This window comes from Kogia breviceps, chromosome 1 (genome assembly GCF_026419965.1).
Source record: "Kogia breviceps isolate mKogBre1 chromosome 1, mKogBre1 haplotype 1, whole genome shotgun sequence".
Classification (NCBI taxonomy): domain Eukaryota; kingdom Metazoa; phylum Chordata; class Mammalia; order Artiodactyla; family Physeteridae; genus Kogia; species Kogia breviceps.
In genome coordinates this window covers 72,915,198-72,940,513 of record NC_081310.1, presented here as the reverse complement: position 1 = coordinate 72,940,513, position 25,316 = coordinate 72,915,198, and the positions used below count along the sequence as shown (strand labels likewise).

At 35.8% G+C, this 25,316-nt stretch overlaps 1 protein-coding gene across 2 annotated transcripts in view; it reads right to left on the bottom strand.

Moving 5' to 3' along the window:
- MAN1A2 (mannosidase alpha class 1A member 2) overlaps positions 1 to 25,316 on the bottom strand; it is a 166,346-nt gene that overhangs the window by 113,543 nt on the left and 27,487 nt on the right. For both annotated transcript variants that reach the window (XM_059041343.2, XM_067034046.1), the window contains exon 2: positions 1,695 to 1,950. In XM_059041343.2, the coding sequence (XP_058897326.1) occupies positions 1,695 to 1,950 (256 nt within the window). The remainder of the gene's footprint in view (positions 1 to 1,694; positions 1,951 to 25,316) is intronic.

Genomic DNA, 25,316 nt, shown 5'->3' with positions numbered 1-25,316 from the left:
ATAATATCTAGCAAGAGTTCCTAGTAACTAAACACTTAAGAAATTTCTTATTAAATGATAAATTGTTATGGATCTATCCTACATTATTTATAAAATACTGAACATCAAAAGATCTCTGAACACAGGGTGAGTAATGTAACTGTCCAAACAACATTATATCAAAAATTTTAAGTATTCTATAATTATAATCGATATTAAGAGTTTTAGCTCTTACTGACAACTTGCAAACTGAACTACAATTTTGACCTCAAAACAAACAAGATCAAAATATGACACCATAGATGCAGATATTGGGTTGGGTGGCCAAAAGATTCATTCAGTTTTTTCTGTAAGATGGCTCTAGTAGCACTTAGTTGTCTTTAACTTCATTCCAAACAATTTTATTAGGTTGTATTGTGACAGATCTCATATCAGTGTGCATTAAAAAAACAAAACAAAACTGGTGAATTTTTGTGCAACCATTTTAATATTGAAGATGGAAGAAATAAAGCAACATTTTGGGCATATAATGCCTTATTTCAAGAAAAGTAAAAATGCAACTGAAACACAAAAAAAGATTTGTGCAGTGTATGGAGAAGGTGCTGTGACTGATCAAACATGTCAAAAGTGGTTTGTGAAGTTCATGTCGGAGATTTCTCGCTGGACGATGCTCCACGGTTGGGTAGACCAGTTGAAGTTAATGGCAATCAAATCGAGACATTAACTGAGAACAATCAATGTTATACCACACAGGAGATAGCCGACATACTCAAAATATCCAAATCAAGCATTGAAAATCATTTGCACCAGCTTGGTTATGTTCATCGCTTTGATGTCTGGGTTCCACATAAGTTAAGCGCAAAAAAAAACTTCTTGACCATATTTCTGCATAGTAATTCTCTACTTAAACATAATGAAAATGTTCTGTTTTGAAAACAAATTGTGATGGGCGATGAAAAGTGGATACTGTACAGTAATGTGGAATGGAAGAGATCATGGGACAAGCAAAATGAACCACCACCAACCACACCAAAGGCCGGTCTTCATCCAAAGAAGGTGACGTTGTGTATATGGTGGGATTGGAAGGGAGTCCTCTATTATGAGCTCCTTCTGGAAAACCAAATGATTAATTCCAACAAGTACTGCTCCCAATTTGACCAACTGAAAGCAGCACTCAACAAAAAGCATCCGGAATTAGTCAACAGAAAATGCATAGTCTTCAATCAGGATAACCCAAGACCACATGCTTCTTTGATGACCAGGCAAAAACTGTTACAGCTTGGCTGGGAAGTTCTGATCCATCCACCGTGTTCACCAGACATTGCACCTTCCGATTTCCATTTATTTAAGTCTATACACGATTCTCTTAATGGAAAAAAATTTCAATTCCCCGTAAGACTATAAAAAGCACCTGGAATAGTTCTTTGCTCAAAAAGATAAAAAGTTTTTGGAAAATGGAATTATGAAGTTGCCTGAAAAATGGCAGAAGGTAGTGGAACAAAACGGTGAATACATTATTCAATAAAGTTCTTGGTGAAAATGAAAAATGTGTCTTTTTTTTTTTACTTAAAAACCAAAGGAACCTTTGGCCAGCCCGATAGATAGATAGATAGATAGATAGATAGATAGATAGATAGATAGACAGATCATTTAAATCTAGTCAAACACATATCCATATCCATAACCACCCCATATCACAAATCTCAGCTTATTACCTCTTTAATTTTGTCCCTTTTCTCTCTTAGGTCATTATCTTCTGGGTCTCCACCATGTGTTCCTATAAGGTTTGGTACAGGAACTGCTGGCAGTGGCTTTCTCTCTTGTGTCTTCATTTCTTGGACTACCTTATTTTTCTCTGTCTGTATTTCTGCTCGGATTTCCTCTCTTGACTTTTTTAATTTTTCTTTTGCTTCTTCCAGGGCCTTCTCATGATCAGCTCGAATTTTATTTCTCAAACGTTCTTCTTCTTCCCTATAAGAAGAGGAGAAAAATAAACATAAAACTTAAAGTTTCCTCCACCAAACCCTGATAGTTGTTTTCTACTCCTGCCATTAAAAAGAATGATCCATGAGAGAGACTTGGATCTACCTGCCTGAAGAAGAGGATAAATATATCTTAGTATGAGAAAGAAAATGAGCTCTAGATGCTGAAGAGCAACCACCTCACACAGTGGAGAAAAAGGGAACCTAGAAAGTTACAATTTAAGGGCCAAGTGAAAACAGAAAATAGCAATCAATAACTTATTAGCAGACACATGAGGGAGAAAAAGACAGAGAGAGAGAGAGAGAGAGAAAAGAGAGACCAGTGAAAAACTAGATGGGGGAGAGAAAATAAAAAATAGAAGTAAGTATCAAGAGGGGACCAAAAAACAACAAAGTCCTACAGTATAATACAGAGAACTATATTCAATATCCTATAATAAACCATAATGGAAAACAATATGAAAAAGAATATATATATGTATAAGAGAATCATTTTGCTGTACACCAGAAACTACCACAACATTGTAAATCAACTACATTTCAATTAAAAATAAAGAAAAAAGCTTAAGTAAATAAATAAATAACAGCATTTCATAAGCTGATGTGAAGAGGGGACAAAACATAAACATAGGGTCAAAGAAAGAGAGAGAAGCAGAAAAGATAAGAGGATGGGAAATTTTTTGTTAAATATACATCATACACTTCTAAAATTTTGGAAATTCCATAGATCTTATAACACAATGGTACAACTGATGTGAACATGACCACTTAAAATTCTCTTGAGCCCTTGTTAAAAATACAGATTCCAATTTAGCAGGTCTCTACGAGACCCATAATTTGTATTATTAAGAGCTCCTCTGATGATTCTGGTGTGCATATAGGTTTGTAAACTACTACTGCTGTAGATACCTACTGTGTTTCTACCCAGCCCTGAATCTTTTCTCCACCTCCACCCCAATCCACGTGAACGGATACAGGAGTGGTAGTTACTATTTTCCAAATCATCCAATGATGACTGAGACTCTAAGGAGGTCACCAAACTTACCTCTCCAGAAATTGAATTTAAACTCTGGACTTACAACATTACTGGCGAGATTGTAAAACAGTATAGTCACTTTGGAAAAGTTTAGCAGTTTCTTTAAAAACTAAACATGTAACTATCACAGAATCCTGCAATTACCCTGGAAATTTATCCCAGAGAAATTAAGGCTTATGTTCACACAAAAACCTATACACAAGCCAGTTACAAAAAGACAAATACTATATGATACCAATTATATGAGATTCTTAGGGTAGTCAAAATCATAGAGACAGAAAGTAGAATGGTGGTTGCAAGAGGCTGGGAGAAAAGAAAAAATTGGCAGTTATTGTTTAATGGGTATAGAGTTTCAGTTTAGCAAGGTGAAAAGAGTTCTGGAGATGGATAGTGGTGACAGTTGCACAACAATATGAATGTATTTAATACCACTGAACTGTACAAGTAAAAATAGTTAAGATGGTAAATTTTATGTTATGCATATTTTACCACAATTTCAAAAATTGGGAGGGGGGCATCCTATACAAAAATGTTTATAGCAGCTTTACTCATAACAGGCAAAAACTGGAAGCAACCCTTATGTCTTTCAACAAGTAAATGGTTAAACAAACCACTGTTTATACTGTGGTATAGCCACACTATGGGACTACTACTCAGCAATAAAAAGAAACTATTCGTACACACAACTTGAATGCATTTCAAAGGTATTATGTCAGTGAAAGGAGACAGTCTCAAGTTACATTCTATATGATTCCTTTTACTTGACATTCTCAAAAAGACAAAAATAGAGGGATGATGACTATATTAGTGGATGACACAAGTTATGGATAAGGGGAGAGGTTAACTATAAGGGAATAATACAGGTCAGTTTTTCTGGATTATAGCATTGTTATATATCCTATTTCAGTGGTTACACAAATGTGAACATGTGCTGAAAATCACAGAACTGTATATCAAGAGAGAAAAAAATCAATTCACAGCCTAGTATTTAAAATAAAATGTTAAATATTTAGAGAAAAAGAAAATTGGATACCTTGCTGTGAAAAGGTGCTGATGAGGAAAACAGAGAAAAGAAGAGGAATCACAGCAGAGCCAGAGAGTCAGGGACAAACAAGGTCATTCGAGTAGCAAGAAGAAGTCCCTAGGGCCTGCAGACAGACTGGATATAAAAAAAGTATGGCAGAGAGGAGCCAAGGTTGGCCCCAGTGTGCATCCAAGGATAATCCTAGGCTGATCTGTTCAGGAGACAGGCAGATGAGGGCATCAGCAGCAGACAGGTGCTGAATAAAGTCTTAGATAAGATAACCAAGGTAAATACAGGTAGGTACCACCCAATCGCCTTCCAATCCCCCTCCCCCTCCTTACCAACAGAAAACATTGTGCCTAGGCCTAGAGAACAGATCCAAGAAGAATCATTTTGTAGTTGGGAAAAAAGTACTTGAAGTAGAAGTACTTAAGCAAAAAGTCAGGAAACAAGGATTCCAGTTCCAGCTCTGACCCAAACTCACTCAGCAACCTGGCACAAATCACTCAAAAACCTCTAACACCAGTACTTTCTTCAATAAAAATAGGAAAACAAATAATACTATCCTAATACACTTGGCTACACTTATCCAATGTAAGTACAAGTATTTAACAAAATTGTAATCTTCTATACAAACATAAACCATTAATTATATCAAATCCTCCAACCTCTTTGTTTCAAATTACAAGTGAATGCAGCAATCCCCACAACTTACCAAAGAATGCACTTTATTCCTGCTTTTCCTTTCTTCCTTAAGAACATCTTTCCACAATAATCATTTAGTAGCACCATGAGTTTTCTTTCTAGTTTTTTCCCCTATATATCTCAAATTTTTATTTTCATTTTGATCTCTTTTCAAGGAGCTCCTCAAATTTTGTTTTAGTGCCCAAATTTCTAGATTTTAAATTACACCAGCTGGATCAAATGTTTTGGATGTTTATTTTCACCTGAATGATCTTTCTTTTACTTACATGTTTTTAAGATTTTTTTTTTAACTTTGATATCTTCAACAGATAATCATGTTGAACTTTCATATGCAAATGTCTCTTGCTTTTCATCAGTGCCTTATATCTTTCTATGTAGTAAAGAATTTGGCCTTGCCCAAAGAGAAGTCTGGCCTTGTCCTCAGCTTCTGGGAGGTAATCTGTCAAACTTCATAGAAGTGTCCTTGTTTATGGTGGGTGCTGGCCACACCAGATTTTAGGATGGGGTTGGCTACATCCAATAGTCCTAGGGTGGGGGCTAGCTATGCTAAAAAAAATCCAACGATACAGCTTAGGGTAAGGGTTCTGGGTCTAAAAGTATGAGCCAACATGGAGACTGAGTTCAACTACATGGGAAATCAATTTATCATGCCTTGAAAACTCTGGACGCCAAAGCTCACGTGAGCTTAGGTGCGTGGCAACACATACTGTCACACATTGATGCTGGGAGAGTAATGTCCTGACTTTACAAGAAGAGGAAACCAAAAGCTCCACATTTGGAACCTTCCTGGAATTTATCCTATGTGCTTCTTTCCCTTGGCTGATTTTAAACTCCATCCTTTCTCTGTAATCTATAATCCTTTCATGAGTGTGATAACTTTCAGTGAGTTTTGTGAGCCCTAGCAAATTATCAAACCTGAGGGTGGCTTTGGGAGTCCCCTGAAATTTCAGGTGGTATCCAAAGTAAGGGTGGTCTTGCGAAGGACTGTGCCCTCAAACTTTGCAGTTTGGCTAACTCTGGGTACCATCCAAGGCTTCCAAAAATAAATCTAATCTTAAATCTACAGGTTCTCATGAGATTTGAAATTACTTTTTCAATTATATCCTATGTGTAATAGTTAAATTACTTTTTGATATCCCATAAGTAATATTACATTTGGGGTTTTTTTTTAGTTGTTGTTGTTGTCTCATTTTGTTTTGGTTTTGTTTTTTCCTTCCACACACCCTTGATCCTTGAAAATCAAAGGCAAATGACAAAACTAATAATTGTTGTTGGGTTAGATATACCAGGCACTGACTTAGTCAACTACTTAGATTATCTTATTTAATTCTCATACCAATTTATGAGGCACCTTATATTTAACACTGTTCTCCATCTCATTAGGGAAACACTAAAGCACAAAGAGAAAAAGGAATTTGCTCAGGGTCACAGAGCTATTAAGTAGAGAGCCTAGGTACAAACACGTGCATTTTGACTTCTTAAACTATGCAAGTACTGCCTTTCACACTAAAAGATGAATTTTATTTAAGAGATTGTCTCTACTGTGTAGCCACTGATACCTTTCTCTCAATATCTTGCTCCCTTCCTCCTTAGTCTTAGAGCCCACAATTTTAAGCTAAGCATATGCTCCTGCAAAATAAAAATTCTATTTTTCAGCTTCCCTAATTGAAACTGCCCTATAGATCAGAAACAGACTTCTACTTTGTTTAAGCTTAAGCCACTATTATTTTGTGATTTTTATGGCTGGTGAATGACCTAGTCTTTACTGAGCCACTCTCCACCCTAGATGTTCTCTTTCCCTGAGACTCTCGTTAGTATCTGAGGGCTGATTTGCCAGAAATAAACTAACCAAGTAAAAGATTTCCTTCTCCAATTACAGTGTTTAAATAAATCATGTTTGGAAACAATCTGAAAGACAAATACAATCCTAGATTATAGAATAATAGATAAAATTACATTGAAATATTGTTTGGCAAAGACTTAGGTGAATATACATTTCCCTTTTATATTCACTGCATCCTTCTTTACTAGAGTTTTACTCTTCACCTACAAACATGAAGTCTCATCCACCCTTATAAAATTACATAAATAAAAACTTCCCTCAAAACTGCCTCCAGCTCTACCTTCATTGGTGGCCCCCTCCTTCCTTTTACCATGATACTTTTTCAAAGAGTACTACATTTGCTGTTTCCACTTTCTCTAACCTCACATCTCTTCTATCCACCACAGTTAAAAACCGATAGCTAAGTTTTTCCTTCCTTTGAACTCCCTCTCTCTCACACCTGCCTTTCCAACAAGCCTCTAATTATTGGCTTTACCATCATCGATGCACCCCCAAAATGTTGTATTCCATCCTCATTTCTGTTCTTGCTCTATATACCTTCCTACTCAACATCATCCAGCTGTATTTCCTCAGCTATTATATCAAAATATTCATAGTCAGCCTTTTCCACGTTACTAAGTACTCCAGATCCAAATATCTAACATCATGTAAGACATTGTCAAACACCTCTAATTTAACATGCTCAAAACAGAACTGAATGATTACCATGGAATAAGGACAATCACAGGCTAAGCTCATTCATGAACACAGATTTTTTTTTAATATTAGCAAAGTTATCAGTAACATTTAAAAAATGGAAAAAAAAATTCATCATAACTAATTGGACTTATCCCAGAAGTGAGACTAGTTTAACATCAGAAAATTCTATCCACATTTAAAGAAAAACTGTACAAAGTAGAAACAGAAAAGTGACAAAATTCAACACCCATTCTTAAAACTCTACAGCAAAGGAGAAAAAGAGAACTTCAATCTAATAAAAGATATCTTGCAATACCTACAGCAAATATCATTCCTCATAGTGAAACTTTAGAATCATTTCCTTCAAAATGAGAGAAACAAATAAGGATGCTCACTATCACACTTCTATCTGATTGTACTTCTAGCCAGCAAAGTAAAACAAGAGACGAAAGTAAGATTAAAATATAAGAAAAAGGGCTCCCCTGGTGGCGCAGTGGTTAGGAATCTGCCTGTCAATGCAGGAGACACGGGTTTGAGCCCTGGTCCGGGAGGATCCCACATGCTACGGAGCGGCTGGGCCCATGAGCCACAACTACTGAGCCCACTCGGCACAACTACTGAGGCCCTCACACCTAGAGCCCGTGCTCCACAACAGGAGAGGCCACCACAATGAGAGGCCTGCGCACCACAATGAGGAGTGGCCCCTGCTCGCTGCAACTAGAGAAAGTCCCTCACGTGCAGCAGCGAATACCCAATGCAGCCAAAAATAAATTTTTAAATATATATATATATGTAAGAAAAAAATTAAAGTTCCAAAAAAATGCCTTGTATAACATGCTTTTTATATAGAAAATCCAAAGAATCTACAAATTATTATAAATAAAAGTACAACAAGGCAGGGAAAGAAACTATCTAACAGACAGAAGGTCCTCAGTAATCTCCTTCTCTTCCTACTCATTGGGTCTCATCTTTCTAGTCTCCAAGCATTTAAACTTCTGTTGATAACATTCTTTCCTCATATCAATAGAAACACTTTTTACATCAGCTTTCATTCACATCCATTATTTCACTGCTAAGATTTCCAGGCCCCGTTCTTTGACCTAGATTTAAGAAACATGAGAGCCCTTAAAGACTTTGGCATATATTAACTGCCCTCAACCATTATAAGGGAATTTTACTAAATTGACTCTTACTAATCTCCAAATTCTATGAAAACTCACCAAAGCCCCTATGAAGTGACTTTTTTAAAAATGCTGAATAAATCAACAATGTAATTCTATCTTTTAAAAGATAAGACAATGCCCATACAATGGCCCTTGCTTTTAATAACAAGGTTAGATACTAAATAACCTTCAAACACCCTAAATTTTAATAACACCCTAAAGATATTTCAGAGGATCCAGGAAAGCACAACAAAAATAGTTGAAACAGTTATGTAAATAGCTACTATGTACAAGTATAGGCCAAGAATGGTTTTAGGAAACAACTATAGCAAAGTGAGCAACCAGTACAGAAAATACTCAAATAACAGTATTCTACAGAGCTCAGCAGCAAGTGCCTAAAGGAATTAAGCCCTTCCAAAGAGAAATGTCACTCCTTCAACGTCATGAATAACTCTTTAAACTCAAAGTAACCAAGAGGTATCAACCATTATAAGGGAGTTGTTCACAAATACAGTCTTAAGATGATTTGCAATAGCAAATTAATATATCCCATTTGCACAGAATAACATTGTCATATAAATAACAAAGGACTTTCTGAATGTTACCTTACCCTTTTAAGCAAAATCATGTATTCTTCTGGTGTACTGATTTATAGTTAAGAACCAAACAACACAAATTCTATCACACTTGGGCTCACAAATTCTGTAAGAGTGAATCCCATTCTTAAGAAAACATGTTAATAGAAAAGTCCAACTGTTTCTCAATAGGAGTAATTGTCAGCCACCTGAAAGAGGATGAAAGCAATTCAAGGTGAAGCACAGAGAAATTCACTGACCCTCAGCTTCTACACCAAATCCAATTACTCTGGTCATGTAGCTCACACAAAATACCAACTTCTTTAGTGTTCCCACTTTAATAAAGCAGTTGATGAACCATCAACACAAACTCACTGTCTCTATCTTAAATTTAGTTAGATACAGGTCATTTATGTGTCTATTAAAAGATTTTATTTACGTAAAGAGCTGTTACAGATTAATCTAACTTAGGTTTTAGGGGATTTTAGTTTGAATTAATGGTAATTTCAGGTTAAATAGTTATCAGTCATTGAATTAACTTCAGCCTAACTCAATGATAATCAACAAATATTTACCAAATGTGAGTGGCATTGAGCTACATGCAGGGAATATAAGAAAAATAAGACGCATTATTTGCCCACAGGAGTTCACAATCTAATAATATGTAAACAAAGTAAGCACCAAACAGGAAGATCACAGCAGAGGAAGTAAATAACTACAGGTGAGGTACCAGGGGACCACAAGTTAGATAGAAGAGGTATCTAACACCATAGGCATTTTTTAATAAGCACACGAGTACAACCTGAAAACAGATTTACATAGGAAATGGCATTAGAAAGGCATGATCTTCAAATAGAAATTAAAAGGAAAAAAACAAGTTTGCCAGGCAGATCAAGAATATAAGGACATACTAAGTAGAGAAGGGATAGTGTACAAAGATATGGAAGAAGCGACACAATACACCAGTTAGGAAATAAGTTGGTAGGGCCACTAGGGTATAGTATGCAGGGTGGAGAAGGGTGCAGTAGCATAGACTGGGTGTAATAAGGAAGACAGAGAAGACAAAAGCTCAATCATGAATAGAGCTTGTGTTGCAACCTGAGGACAAAAGCAAACCATTAAAGTACTTCTAATTAAAAATGGCATACCTGTACTTAAATCTTCAGAAAAACACCTCCTCAGGATTGACTTAGGGGAGGAGGTAGAAAGGGAGATGATACAAGGCTGGCAGTATGAAAGGGAGTTAGGTGATCACAGCAGCCACCCAGGCAAAAAATGACCAAAAACTAATAAAATCCATCTAGAGTAGATATGGAGAAGAAGAACCAAATATCAGTGACCTTAGAAAGTCAAGACCAGTAAGTAAGTTTAGGTAAATGATTAAACGTGAAACGGAAAAGAACTTAAGGATGATAGGTTTTCACTATAGTGACTAAATAAAAAAGAGTACCATTAACTAGACAGAGACTAGAGGACAGGTGACTTGGAATAAAGGTAAAGAGTAAGAAAGAATTATTAAGTATGGTTTTTAGACACGCTAAGTTTAAAAGGTCAGCAAAGCACACAGGTTAAGACGTCCAGGTCTGAAGACATGGATTTGGAAATCATCAACCTACTGGAGGCAGCTAATGCTCCAACCTAACTGTTCACTTATATGGGTGAATTTTATGGTATGTGAAGAAAACCTCAATAAAGATGTTTAATAAAAAGTGGGAGCAACTTATATTGATATGAAACATTACCTTTCAGAGCAGAGATTAAAAGGGTTTTATAACAACAGTCAATAAAGCAGCAAGAGAATAAAACAATGCTAAACATTACATATCTAATACAGTTGAAATATATGAAGTAAAACTGACAGAAATAAAAGGAAAAGTAGACAAACCCACAATGTGATAGGTATATTCAGTACCCTTCACTCAATAATTCATAAAAGAAGTAGGAAGAAAATCAGCAAAGACATTAAAAAAAAAAATCAATCAACTTGACCTGACATTTAAAAAACACACTACCCAAACAGCAAAATACACATTTCGTTCAAATGCAAACAGAACGTTTACCAATATAGACCATTCTCTGAGCAGTAAAACAAGTCAATAAATTTAAAAGGATTCAAACCATACAAAGTATGTTTTTTGCTACAATAGAATTAAAGTGGAAATCAATAACATGAAGGTATCTGAATAATCTCTAAATATCTGAATAATCTCTAAATACAGGTGGCCCTTGAACAAGGGAGTTAGGGGTCCCAAACCTCTGTGCAGTCAAAAATCTGCATATAACTTAAGAGTCAACCCTCCATACATATGGTTTCTCTATACGCATTCTGCGTCCTTGGATTCAACCAACCTTGAATCGAATCATGTAGTACTGTAATATTTTTACTATTTAAAAAAAAAAAAGTATCAGTGGACCTGTACTGTTCAAACCATGTTGTTCAAGAGTCAACTGTACTTGGAAACTAAGTAATACACTTATCAATAATCATAGGTCAAAGAAAAATCTAAAGTAAAATTAAATGACTGTAGTGATGGTTGCATATAATATGCATATACTAAAAATCACTGAATTGTGTAGTACAAGTGGGTGACTGTATGGTACATGAATTACACCTCAATAAAGCTATTTTTGTGGGATTAGAAAGTGCCTTAAACTAAAAGAAAATGGAAACATCAAAATTTTGTGGATGAAGCTAAAGGAATCCTTAAAGGAAAATTCATAGCACTAAATGCCTATATAAAAAAAGAAGAAAGGTTAGAAGGAAAGTCATAGTATTAACCAATCTATATTAGGAAAGAAAAAAAGATCTTGAAGGACCTCAAGTTCTAACCTAAGAAAACAGAAAAAGAGAAAATTAAACTTAAAATTAGCAGAATAAAGGAAATAATAAAGATAGAAGTGAAAAAATAGAAAACAGAAGATTGAGAAAAAGCAATAAAAAAGCTGGTTCTTTGAGATTTAAAAAATTGATTAATTCTGACAATACTAATAAGAGGGCGAGGGGGAGAAAAGCCACAAATCACAATAACACAATGAAAGAAGCATAGCCACAATCCTACAATATTAAAATGATAGTAAATGATTATCACTAACAACATTACACCAAAATTTCAACAATTTATATACCTTGTTAGAAATAAAAAAATACTCAAGTAAATTTAAGAAGACCTAGATTACCTAAATAGCCTATATCTATTAAAGAAATAGAAAGTGTAGTCAAAAACTTTTCCACAAAGAAAATTCTAGTTCAGATGGTTTCACTGGTGAATTCTACCAAATATTTAGGGAAGAATTAGCATCAGTTTTACAGAAACTCAGAAAATTGAAGAGGGAATACTTTCAACTCACCATATAAGGGCAACATTACTCTGATATCAGAACCAGACAAAAAAATAATTAATGAAAAAACAGAAATGGTATTTTCCCAACACCATTTATTGAAGACACTTATCTTTCCCCACTGAACATTCTTGGCTCCCTTGTCAAATATTAGCTGGGCTCTCAATTCTGTTCCATTGGTCTATGTATCTATTTTTATGCCAAGGCCATATTGTTTTAATTAGTATAGCCTGGTAGTATAGTTTGAAGCAAGAAGTGTGATGCCTCTAGCTTTGTTATTCTTTCTCAGGATTGCTGTGGCTATTCAAGATCTTTTGTGCTTCCATAATAATTTTAGAATTGTTTTTTCTAGTTCTTTGGAAAATGCCATTGGAATTTTGATAGAGGTTGCACTGAATCTATAGATGGTTTAGGGGAGTGTATGGAAATTTTAACAATATTAATTCTTCCAATCCAAGAATGTGGGATATCTTCCATTTATTTGCATCTTCTCCAACTTCTTTCATCAAAGTCTTATTGCTTTCAGTGTACAGATTTTATACTTCCTTGGTTAAATTTATTCCTAAACATTTTATTGTCTTTGATGCTACTGTGAATATGACTGCTTTATTTCTTTTTCAAATAGTTCGTTGTTGCTGTATAAAAACATAACAAATTTCTCTATGTTGATTTTACACCCTGCAACTTTACTGAATTCAATTATTAGTTTAACAGTTTTTTGGTGGAGACTATCTGCAAACAAAGACATTTTACTTCTCTTTTCCAATTTGGATGTCTTTTATTTCTTTATCTTGCCTGACTGCTCTGGCTACAACTGTCAGTACTGTGTTGAATAGGAGTGGTGAAAGTGCGTGTACCTGTCTTGTTTGTGATTTTAGAGAAAAAACTCTCAACCTTTCACCACTGAGTATGATGTTAGCTGTTATTTTATCATATATGGCTTTTATGTTGAGGTATGTTTCTTCTTTATCCAACTTACTGAGTTATCATAAAAGGATGTTGTATTTTGCCAAATGTTTTTTCTGCATCTACAAAGATGATCACATGATTTTTTTATGCTTCATTCTATTAACGTGTTGATTGGTGTATTTGAGGCATCCTTGCAACCCAGGGATAAATCCTGCTTGATCATGGTGTATGATCCTTTTAATGTGATGTTGAATTCTGTTTGCTAATGCTTTCTTGAGAATTTCTGCATCTATATTCATCAAATAGCCTATAGTTTTCTTTACTTTTAGTATCCTTATCTGGCTTTGATAGCAGGGTAATGCTGGCCTCATTAAATGAGTTTAGGATTATTGTCTCCACTTAAACTTTTTGAAGAGTTTGAGAAGGATTGGCCTTAATTCGTCCTTAATTGTTTGCTAGAGTTCATACGTGAAACCATCTGGTCCTGGGCTTTTTCTTGTTGGGAGGTTTTTTAGTACTGATTCAATCACTGTACTCATTATTGAACTGTTCAGATTTTCTCTTTCTTCATGATTTGGACTTGGTAAGTTTTATGTTTCCAGGAATGTGTCCACGTCTTATAGGTTATCCAATTTGTTGGTGTATAATTGCTCACAGTACTCCCTTATGATCCTCTGTATTTCTGCAGTATTGGTTGCAATGTCTCCACTTTCATTTCTGATTTTATTTTAGTTCTCTGTCTTTTTTCTTAGCCTAACTAAAGATTTGTCAATTTTGTTTATTTAAAAAAAAAACAGCTCTTAGTTTTGTTGATCTTGTCTACTTTTCTATTGTTCTTCTGGTCTCAATTTCTGCTCTGCTCTTTGATATTTCCTTCCTTCTGCTAACTTTGAGCTTAGTTTGTTCTTTCTCTTAGTCCCTTGACGTATGAAGTTAGGTTGTTTATTTAAGAGCTTTCTTTCTTCTTAGTGTAGAAAACTACATTGCTAGAACTGCTTTTTGCTAGATCTTCCATCCTAGAACTGCTTTTACAGAATCCCACAGGTTTTGGTATGTTGTGCTTCCATTTTCATTTGTTTCTAGATATTTTTTTAATTTCTCTTTGTTTTTCTTCTTTGACTCACTGATTGTTCAAGAATGTGTTGTTAATTTCAACATATTTGTGAATTTCCAAGCTTTCCTCCTGTTATAGATTTCTAGTTTCTCTTTGTCTTTGACTTTTGGCAGTTTTATTGTAATATGTCATAGAGAAGATCTCCTTAGGTTTGGTTTGTTTGGTGACCTGTGAGGTTCATGAACTTGAATATCGAAATCTCTCCCCAATCACTATTTCATTAAATAAGCTTTCTGCTTTCTTTCCCCTTCTCCCTCACTTCTTCTGGAATATCAAAATCCATTAATTGGTTTTGAACACATCCCCTAGATCACACAGGCTTTCTTAACTCTTTTTCATTATTTCTTATTTGTTTTCCTCTGACTATAATTTCAAGTTTCCTGTCTTCTCTTTCACAGATTCTTTATTCTGCTTGGTCCATTTATGCCCTCCACTGCATTTTTTTCTTTTTCTTTTCATTCATTAAATTCTTCAGCTCCAAAATTTCTGTTTGGTTCTTTTTGATGATTTCTAGCTCTTTGTCAAACTTCACATTTTGTTTGTATTGTGTTCATGATTTTGTTGAATTGTCTGTATCTTCTCAAGTTTCTTTAAAACAGCTATTTTTGAATTCTTCATCAGGTAACTATAGATCTCCATGTCGTTGAGTTCAGTTACTAAAAGTCTGTGATCCTTCGGTGGTGTCATGTTTCTTTGGTTTTGCATGTTCCTTAGAATTTTGTGTTGCTGTCTTCACATTTGAAGTATCAGTCAGCTCCTCCAGACTTTACTAACTGCCTTCTGGGGAGAAATATCTTCCATCAGCCCTGTTAGAGATTCTGGGGCTTTCTCAGACCTTCTATGGATACACTTGTTCCATGCTTCTTATTCCCTCTTGTGGCAGAATTCTTAAGCTTGTATGCTTTCTCTCAATCCTGCAATGCACCAGACCGAGTGCTGACAGCCTCTCTTTTGTCTTCCCAAAGGTGGCACTATGGCTCAAGTTTGTGTTCTCTCCCTGGTACACAGATTGGAGAATTCCAAAGCTTGCTCTCACCACTACTTTCAGGAACACAGAGAGCCGGCTGCAGAGTGGGAGGGTATGTGAATGATACATGTGGGATGCTAGGGATGCCCGTGAGCCAGGTGGAGGAATCCACAGGTGAGGCTTTCCCGGCAACTCAGGGCAGGCTTCTTGATGGAGTCCATGAAGCATTTAATAGGATCCACATCCCTTTAATGTTCTCCAAGAGTCCTATCTGCACTATCCCACTCTTTTCCCACCCCCAGTCATAGAGCTCACAATTTAACACTCTGGACAGGCTGAGAGAAATGAGCCTGTTTGGCAGCATCCTGCACAACTAGGGAAGCTGGTTGCTCACTCACCTGCTCTCCCTTTCCCCAGAGGGAGAAACCACAGGTTGAAATAGGCTCTCTTGGCCCTAAGCTGTGCCATACTGGTAAAGTCAAGCTGTTCCTTTTACCCACTCCAATGAATCCAAACTTTTTTTTTCTTTCTTTTTTTTTTTTTTTTCTCTAACAGAGTGTTAGAACTTCTCCTCTGGAAATCCAGATGTCCACTAAGGCTCTCTAATCCATGGATGATTGTCTAAGTCAGTGTTCTCCAGAGGTTCCAGACCACAGCCAAGAAAAGCTGGAGCTGGTTCAAAGCTGCATGGTCCACAGCTGGGACCAAGGTCTGTCTATTATCCAATGCATGGATGGGTGAGACTATTCCTGGGTCCCTTGGTGTATGGTGTTGGGTACCATAGTACCCATAAAGGCATTTTTGTACATGAATGGATGCCAGAATTTTGTTGGGGGGGGTGCGGTGACGAGGGATGATGGATGTCTGATGCAGCCATAATGCTGAGGTCGCTCTTCCCTTAGTCCTTTATTTATAAATCTTATAAATTTTCTTATTTATCATTTTCCTGTGAGCTTCTTAAAGCTCTTTGAGTTTAGAGCATTGTGTTACTCTGTTAATCCTTACTGTTTAAAACACAGTACTCAATAAATATTTGATGAATGAATGAATGATCACATGGAGAACCACCTTAATTCTCTTTATGTATCTCAGACCCTATATTATTTCAAGCTGATCATCTATGTTGACCATACTATTTCATCTGCCCACAATAAATATAGTGGCTGTATAACAAGTTTCTGTTTCCTTCATGTGATCATTTTGATTGTTGTTTCTCTCATGTATTTTTTTTAACCAAGCCAATTTTTATAATATATTTTCAAGGCAAAAAAAACAAAACAAAAACACATTTTGTCAATTCACTTCTCTCCACCCTCAGATATCACCTATAGCCTGAGATTAAAATCTAAGCACATCCAGACATAGAAAACAAACATGATTACCAAAGTGAAGTGGGAGAGATAAATTAGGAGTGTGGGATTAACAGATACACACTACTATATATAAAATAGATAATCAACAAGCATTTACTATATAGCACAAAGAACTATATTCAACATCTTGTAATAACCTACAATGGAAAAGAACCTGAAATATGTGTGTGTATGTATCTGAAACACTTTTCTGTACACCTGAAACTAACACAATATTGTAAATCAACTATACTTTACTATTTTTAAATCTCAGCATAGATAAATGCAGACACACAGATAACTAAACAATATATGTAAACACATCATAAACTTTATAAGACCTTCAAATTGTTTTGCTAGAGTTTAAAAATACATAATAAAAAACAGTAAAATCACTACCCCAGTATGCAGGTTCTATATAAAACAAAGCCTGGCCTTTCTGCAATGAATCAGGACTGAAAATGGGTATAAAGTTCAAAGGAAAAGGAAATTATCATGCATACTAACTCCTCCCCACCTTCTTCCTTTCAGCTTCAATATTTTATAAGACTTTCACTGTTTTTTGGTCTTAGGTGATTTGTTATTTTAAGTAGTCCTTTTCATTGACTAAAAAAGTATAAAGGATGAAAGTTGAATGGTTTTCTGATTATAATGAAGATCCTCTCCCCCCAAATCATTTATGATCATCAAAAAGTTACCATTAAATGCAGAGATGCCAAAGACAACACTAATATATTAGACTACTGATTATAAAAAATCATCAGTACAAAACATCACTACAGATCATCTGTCAAGACACAAAAAGAGTTTATTTAAAATATTCTTTATAAAATGGTTTTGTTACGTTATTCATTATTTGCTTATGGAATAAAGTCTTATCCACTCAGGCTTCAGTGCAGCTCCTGGCCCAAAGCAGCTATTTCAATTTAAGTATCCTTACCAAGTACCCTTTGCCTACACCTAAGGCAGTAAGACTCAAAAACAAAGGCTGAAGCCACCGCTCCTTGTTCCAGGGAATTTCTCTAAGCTCTGCCTTCCCATTTTCTGGTTTTGAACTTTTATTTTCTTCTTCTTTCTCTAATTTTCGTCTTATTGGCTCACACCCTCCTTCTCTGACAAACCGACCCCCTTCAAACTGACATTTTGTTTCTGTGGTCTACATAGGTTTATTTGTTTTCTCCCTAAGACACTATCTCTTAAACTAAATGTGTCCTTCAAAATTCATACTAACGAAATGAAATGTTTGTGTCCCTAGAAAATCATATGTTGAAACTCTAACCCCCGACCTAGTATTTGGAGATGGGCCTTTAGGAAGTGATTAGGATTAGACTAGCTCATAAAGGTGAGACCCTCATGATGGGTAGTGGCTTTATAAAAAGAGGAAGATAGAAATAGATCTTTCTCTGCCTCCCTCCCATGCCACCACAAGAACAAAGGAAAAGCAATTTGAGGGCACAGCAAGAAGGCAGCCACCGGCAAGCCAGGAAGAGAGTATTCACCAGAAACCAAATCCTGTTAGGCCTTGATTTTGGACTTTCCAGGCTCCAAAATGGTAGAAGGTTGTTATTTAAGCCATCCTGGCTATGGCATTTTGTTATGGCAGTCTGAGCAGACTAAGACAGCCCCTGACACTCAGCTCAAGCCCTGCAGTCCACAAACTAACAGTGGCACAACAATTTTTAATTTTAATGAAGTCCAACTTATATATTTTTTCCTTTTGTTGCCTGTGCTGTTGATGTCATATCCAAGTAATCATTGCCAAATCCAATGTCATGAAGCTTTTCCCGTAACTTATAAGGGTTTCATAGTTTTAGCTCATACGTTAGGTCTCTGAGCCACTCTGAGTTAATTTTTTATAAAGTATTAGAGCCAGGTTTAAAAAAATTTTTTAAGGAATTAAGCCCCTTGAAGTAAGGAAATGAACCACGAAGCAAAGAAGTGAGAAATAATGCTCAAGTTACAGTATAAGACAATGAAGCAAAGGAGGCCAGTAATAATTTTTAGCCCTTCATTAAAATAATCCATATAATCTAGTATTTCTCAAAGGCAATATGGACATTTTGGGCAAGACAATTCAAACCTTTTTTGTGTGCAACTACCAGGACACTGTGGAATGGTTAGCATTCTTGGCCCCCATACACTAAATGCCAATAGTGCCACCTTTCCCATCGTGACAACCAAAAAATGCCCCCATGTTTCCAAGAATCCTTTAAGGGGAGCATTACCGGCTCCTGTTTTAAACCCCTGAACAGAAGGTCTGAAAAGGTAGAGTCCAGAAAGACTATTTATATCTACATTTCTAAATAGCACAACACAGATAAGAAACTCATCCCTAACTATAAAACAAGTCACTGTAATAAAACTTAGGGTTCTTTTCAGTTTATGTTTCTTAAGCTGTTTACATGTAATTCCCTACTTAAATTCAGGAATTCACCAGTATATTGGTAGCAAAATTCCTTCCCTTCCTATAGAAGCCAGAAGATTCAAGATATTTTATCTTTCTATCATCTAACATCAAGGCAAGCATCTATGACTACTCTTAGGTAATCATATGCTCTAGCTGGGACTACAGATCCAGGGTAAGTGATATAAAGAAATGAGAACTCAGTTTTACAAATCACTCAGGAAATGGAGGAATCTAGCATCCAGAGGTAGCAAAGCCATAACCAGTGTTCAGAGACCAGCAGCACTGACAGTGGTACACTAACTGCTCCTTAACCTTCACTATAGTTCTGCATATGTGACTTCCTTTAATGCTTGACTATACTCTAAACCTAGTTCTCCAGACTTTAGGTCAATTCTGAAAGCCAATATCCTTCCAATAAATACCTTTTTTTTGCATGCATTACAGTTGGTTTCTACTATTTGTATCCAAGATTCCTCCCCTATAATTCTTTCTAATGTAAATGGAAGAGGTATTCTGGGACTATGACTTAAGCACATAGCTTTGACTCATACCCTCTCAATTCTTGCTAAGGCAATTAAACCAATGTACAATGGAAAATTCTGACACATCAATACCACTGAAAAATAGAGAAGTCTCACCTATATGTTTAAAACTCCAAGTTATTTTGAAAATGGCATAAATGAGAACAAGATAAAATGCGAGAAGGTAGTCAACCAGCCAATAATTATTATTTACTACTACTCACTCATATAGAAGGTATTTTTCAGGAATCTGGGAAGAGACCTGGGACCTAGCAAGGGACTAACCTATATAGCCTGCTCTCCTGAAAGGCTATTCACCTACCTGAGTTGAGAACTGCTGTAACTTCCATAACTTCTAGCACAAGCTGAGAGAACCTACCTCAGTTGCTCCTGGCGAGAGGTCCTTTGGATCATGTACCCAGTTCAAAACCACCACCTGAAGGAAACTGCAAGGCTCTCCAGCGGATCCCAACAGGCATTAAATTTTGCCTGAGGTGAGGTGCTAGCTATTCAACTACAATTCTATAAAGCGGCCCTTCATAGACTGCTTCACTGACTATTCATCTAGACCCAATTAAAGTCCACATACTAAAAACAAGGAAGCCAGGTAGCATCAGTAAGTAAACCCAAATCCTCAATTCCAAATTCACTCTTCTATGCTCTCCTTCACGATGCTGGGTCTTAGACTTTGTAAATTACATCTCTCCCTTTTGTCAGCTGGTTTCCTATTAGGTTCAACCAACAGGCAGTACCAAAGGGAGACTGGAAAGTAGAAGGATCATATCTTGATACCTAACTCTAAGATACTTATGGAGGCCAGTCATCAAGAAGACACAACAGTATAAAAATATATACACTGAGAGAAAGATGGATTATTTTGTGCATTTACTATCTTATCCAGACTCTCTGACTTGACAAACTGAGAATAGGGAAGGCATAGCTAATTGGCCAGCCATGAACTGAGGAGGCAGACTAACACCTCAAGTCTCTATGATGTCCTTTTCAAGACATTTAAGAAGCATCAGCTATTTTTCAAGCATTGGTGATATAGAGATGAGCAAGTGATGGCACGCAAGAAGAATATAATATCAGGAAAGAGTAATTGAAAGGTTGCCTGCTGTGCAAAAGACTCTGTTCTGCTAGCCTGGAACCTGACTGAACACAGCATTTGCCAACTGGACAATTTACCTGAAAAAGAAATCAGAGTAATGATAGTAAATACAAAATCTTGGAAATACAATGGAAGCACGAATCGAGAAAATAAAAGAAATGTTTTACAAGGACCTAGAAGAACTGAAGAACAAACAAACAGTGATGAACAACACAATAAATGAAATGAGAAATACACTAGAAGGAATCAACAGCAGAATAAATGAGCCAGAAGAACGAATAAGTGAGCTGGAAGATAGAACGGCTGAAATAACTGATGAGGAACAGAATAAAGAAAAAAGAATGAAAAGAAATGAGGGCAGTCTCAGAGACCTCTGTGACAACATTAAAGGCACCAACATTCAAATTATAGGGGGCCCTGAAGAAGAAGAGAAAGAGGTAAGGTCTGAGAAAATATTTGAAGAGATTATAGTCAAAAACTTCCCTAACACGGTAAAGGAAATAGCCACCCAAGTCCAAGAAATGCAGAGTCCCATACAGGATAAACCCAAGGAAAAACATGCCAAGAAACATATTAATCAAACTAACAAAGATTAAATTCAAAGAAAAACTATTAAAAGAAGCAAAGGAAAAGCACAAAGAAATCCCCATAAGGTTATCGGCTGATTTTTCAGCAAAATGTCTGCAGGCCAGAAGAGAGTAGCAGAATATATTTAAAGTGATGTAAGGAAAAACCTACAACCAAGATTAATCCACCCACCAAAGACAGCATTCAGATTCGATGGTAAAATCAAAAGCTTTACAGACAAGCAAAAGTTAAAATAATTCAGCACCACCAAAGCAGCTTTCAAACAAATGCTAAAGGAACTTCTCTAGGGGGGAAACACAAGAGAAGAAAAGGACCTAAAAAACACACCCAAAACAATTTTAAAAATGGTAATAGGAACATACATATCAATAATTACCTTAAATGTAAATGGATGAAGTGCTCCAGTCAAAAGACACAGACTGGCTGAATGGATACAAACACAAGACTGATATATATGCTGTCTACAAGAGACCTACTTCAAACCTGAGGACACATACAGACTGAAAGTGACAGGGTGGAAAAACATATTCCATGCAAATGGAAGTAAAAGAAAGCTGGAGTAGTAATAATCATATCAAATAAAATAAACTTTAAAATAAAGACTATTAAAAAGAAAAGAAAGGACACTACATACTGACTGAGGGATCAATCCAAGAAGATATAACAACTGTAAATATTTATGCACCCAACACAGGAGCAACTCAATACATAAGGCAATGGCTAACAACCATAAAAGGGGAAATCGACAGTAACACAATAATTGTGGGGGACTTTAACACCTTATTTATACCAAAGGACAGAGCACCCAGACAAAATTAATAAGGAAACACAAGCTTTGAATGACACATTAGACCAGACAGACAGACTTAATTGATATTCATAGGACATTCCATCCAAAAGCAGCAGAATACACTTCCTTCTCAAGTGCACACTAAACGTTCTCCAGGAGAGTTCACATCTTGGGTCACAAATCAAGCCTTGCTAAACTTAAAACTACTGAAATGGTATCAAGCATCTTTTCCAACCACAATGCTGAGATTAGAAATCGATTACAGGAAAAAAAAAAAAAAACTGTAAAAGACACAAACACATGGAGGCTAAACAATATGCTACTAAATAACCAAGAGATCACTGCAGAAATCAGAGAAAATCAAAAAATACCAAAAAACAAATGACAATGAAAACACGATGACCCAAAACCTATGGGATGCAGCAAAAGCAGTTCTAAGAGGGCAGTTTATAACAATACAATCCTACCTCAAGGAAGAAGAAAAATCTCAAATAAACAACCTAACCTTACACCAAAAGCAACTGGAAAAAGAAAAACAAACAAGATCCAACATTAGTAAAAGAAAAGAAATCATAAAAATCAGTGCAGAAATAATGAAATAGAAACGAAGAAAACAATAGCAAAGATCAATGAAACTAAAAGCTGGTTCTTTGAAAAGATAAACAAAATTGATAAACCTTTAGCCAGACTCATAAATAAAAAAGGGAGAGGACTCAAATCAATAAAATTAGAAATGAAGGAGAGATTACAAATGAAACTGCAGAAATACAAAGGATTATAAGATGCTACTACAAGCAACTATATGTCAATAAAATGGACAAACTGGAAGAAATGAACAAATTCTTAGTAAGGAACAACCTTCCAAGACTGAACCAGGAAGAAATAGAAAATATAAACAGACCAATCACAAGTAATGAAATTGAAACTGTGATTAAAAATCTTCCAACAAACCAAAGTCCAGGACCAGATGGCTTCAAAGGCAAATTCTGTCAAACATTTAGAGAAGAAGTAACACAATACTTCCTCAAACTCTTCCAAAAAATTAGAGGGATGAGCACTCCCAAGCTCCTTCTACGAGGCCACCATCACCCTGATACCAAAACCAAACAAAGATATCACACAAAAAGGAAAATTACAGAGCAATATCACCGATGAACACAGACACAAAAATCCTCAACGCAATACTAGCAAACAGAATCCAACAACACATTAAAAGGATTACACACTATAATCAAGTGGGATTTATCCAAAGGATGCAAGGATTCTTCAATATACACAAATCAAACGATGTGAGACACCATATTAACAAATTGAAGAATAAAAACCATATGATCATCTCAATAGATGCAGAAAAAGCTTTTGACAAAATTCAACACCCATTTATGATAAAAACTCCAGAAAGTGGGCACAGAGGGAACCTACCTCAACATAATAAAGACCATATATGACAAATCCACAGCAAACATCATTCTTAATGGTGAAAAACTAAGATCAGGAATGAGACAAGGATGTCCACTCTTGCCACTCTTATTCAACAGTTTTGAAAGTCCTATCCACGGCAATCAGAGAAGGAAAAGAAATAAAAGGAATCCAAATTGGAAAAGAAGAAGTAAAACTGTCACTGTTTGCAGATGACATGATACTATACGTAGAAAATCCTAAAGATGCCACCAGAAAACTACTAGAGCTAATCAATGAATTTGGTAAAGTTGCAGGATACAAAATTAATGCACAGAAATCTCTTGCATTCCTATACACTAACAAAAAAAGATCAGAAAATGAAATTAAGGAAACAACCCCATTTATCACTGCAACAAAAAGAATAAAATACCTAGGAATAAACCTACCTAAGGAGGTAAAAGACCTGTACTCAGAAAACTATAAGCTTCCAATGAAAGAAATCAAAGATGACACAAACAGATTGAGAGATATACCATTTTCTTGGAGTGGAAGAACCAATATTGTGAAAATGACTGTACCACCCAAAGCAATCTACAGATTCAGTGAAATCTTTATCAAATGACCAATGGCATTCTTCACAGAATTAGAAGAAAAATTTTACAATCTGTATGGAAACACTAAAGACCCTGAATAGCCAAAGCAACCTTGAGTAAGAAAAATGGAGCTGGAAGAATACTGTTCCCTGACATCAGACTATATTACAAAGCTACAGTAATCAAGACAAATATGGTACTGGCAGAAAAACAGAAATACAGATCAGTGGAACAGGATAAAAAGCCCAGAGATATACCCACACACCTATGATGACCTAATCTATGACAAACGAGGCAAGAATATACAATGGAGAAAAGACAACCTCTTCAATAAGTGGTGCTAGGAAAACTGGACAACTACATGTAAAAGTATGAAATTAGAACACTCCCTAACACCATACACAAAAATAAACTTGAAATGGATTAAAGACCTAAATGTAAAGCTGGACACTATGAAACTCTTAAGAGGAAAACACAGGCAGAGCACTCTTTGACATAAACCACAGCAAGATGTTTTTTGACCCACCTCCTAGAGTAATGAAAGTAAAAACAAAAATAAACAAATGAGACCTAATGAAACTTAAAAGCTTCTACACAGCAAAGGAAACCATAATCAAGATGAAAAGACAGCCCTCATAATGGGAGAAAATATTTTCAAATGAACCAATGGACAAGGGATTAATCTCCAAAATATACAAAGAGCTCATGCAGCTCAGTATCAAAAGAACAAACAATGTAATCAAAAAATAGGCAGAAGACCTAAATAGACATTTCTCCCAAGAAGACATATAGATGATCAACAGGCACATAAAGAGATTTTCAACATCACTAATTATTAGAGAAATGCAAATCAAAACTACAATGATCAGAATGGCCATCAAAAAATCTACAAACAGTAAATGCTAGAGAGGGTGTGGAGAAAAGGGAACCCTGTTACACTTTTGATGGGAATGTAAATTGATATAGCCACTATGGAGAACAGTATGGAGGTTCCTTAAAAAACTAAAAATAGAACTATCATATGACCCAGCAATCCCACTCGTGGGCATATACCCAGAGAAAACCATAATTCCAAAAGATATATGCACCCCAATGTTCATTACAGCACTATTTACAATAGCCAGGACATGGAAGCAACCAAAACGTCCATTAACAAAGAAAAGGATAAAGATGTGGTATATATATACAATAGAATATTACTCAGCCGTAAGAAGGAACGAAATTGTGCCATCTGCAGAG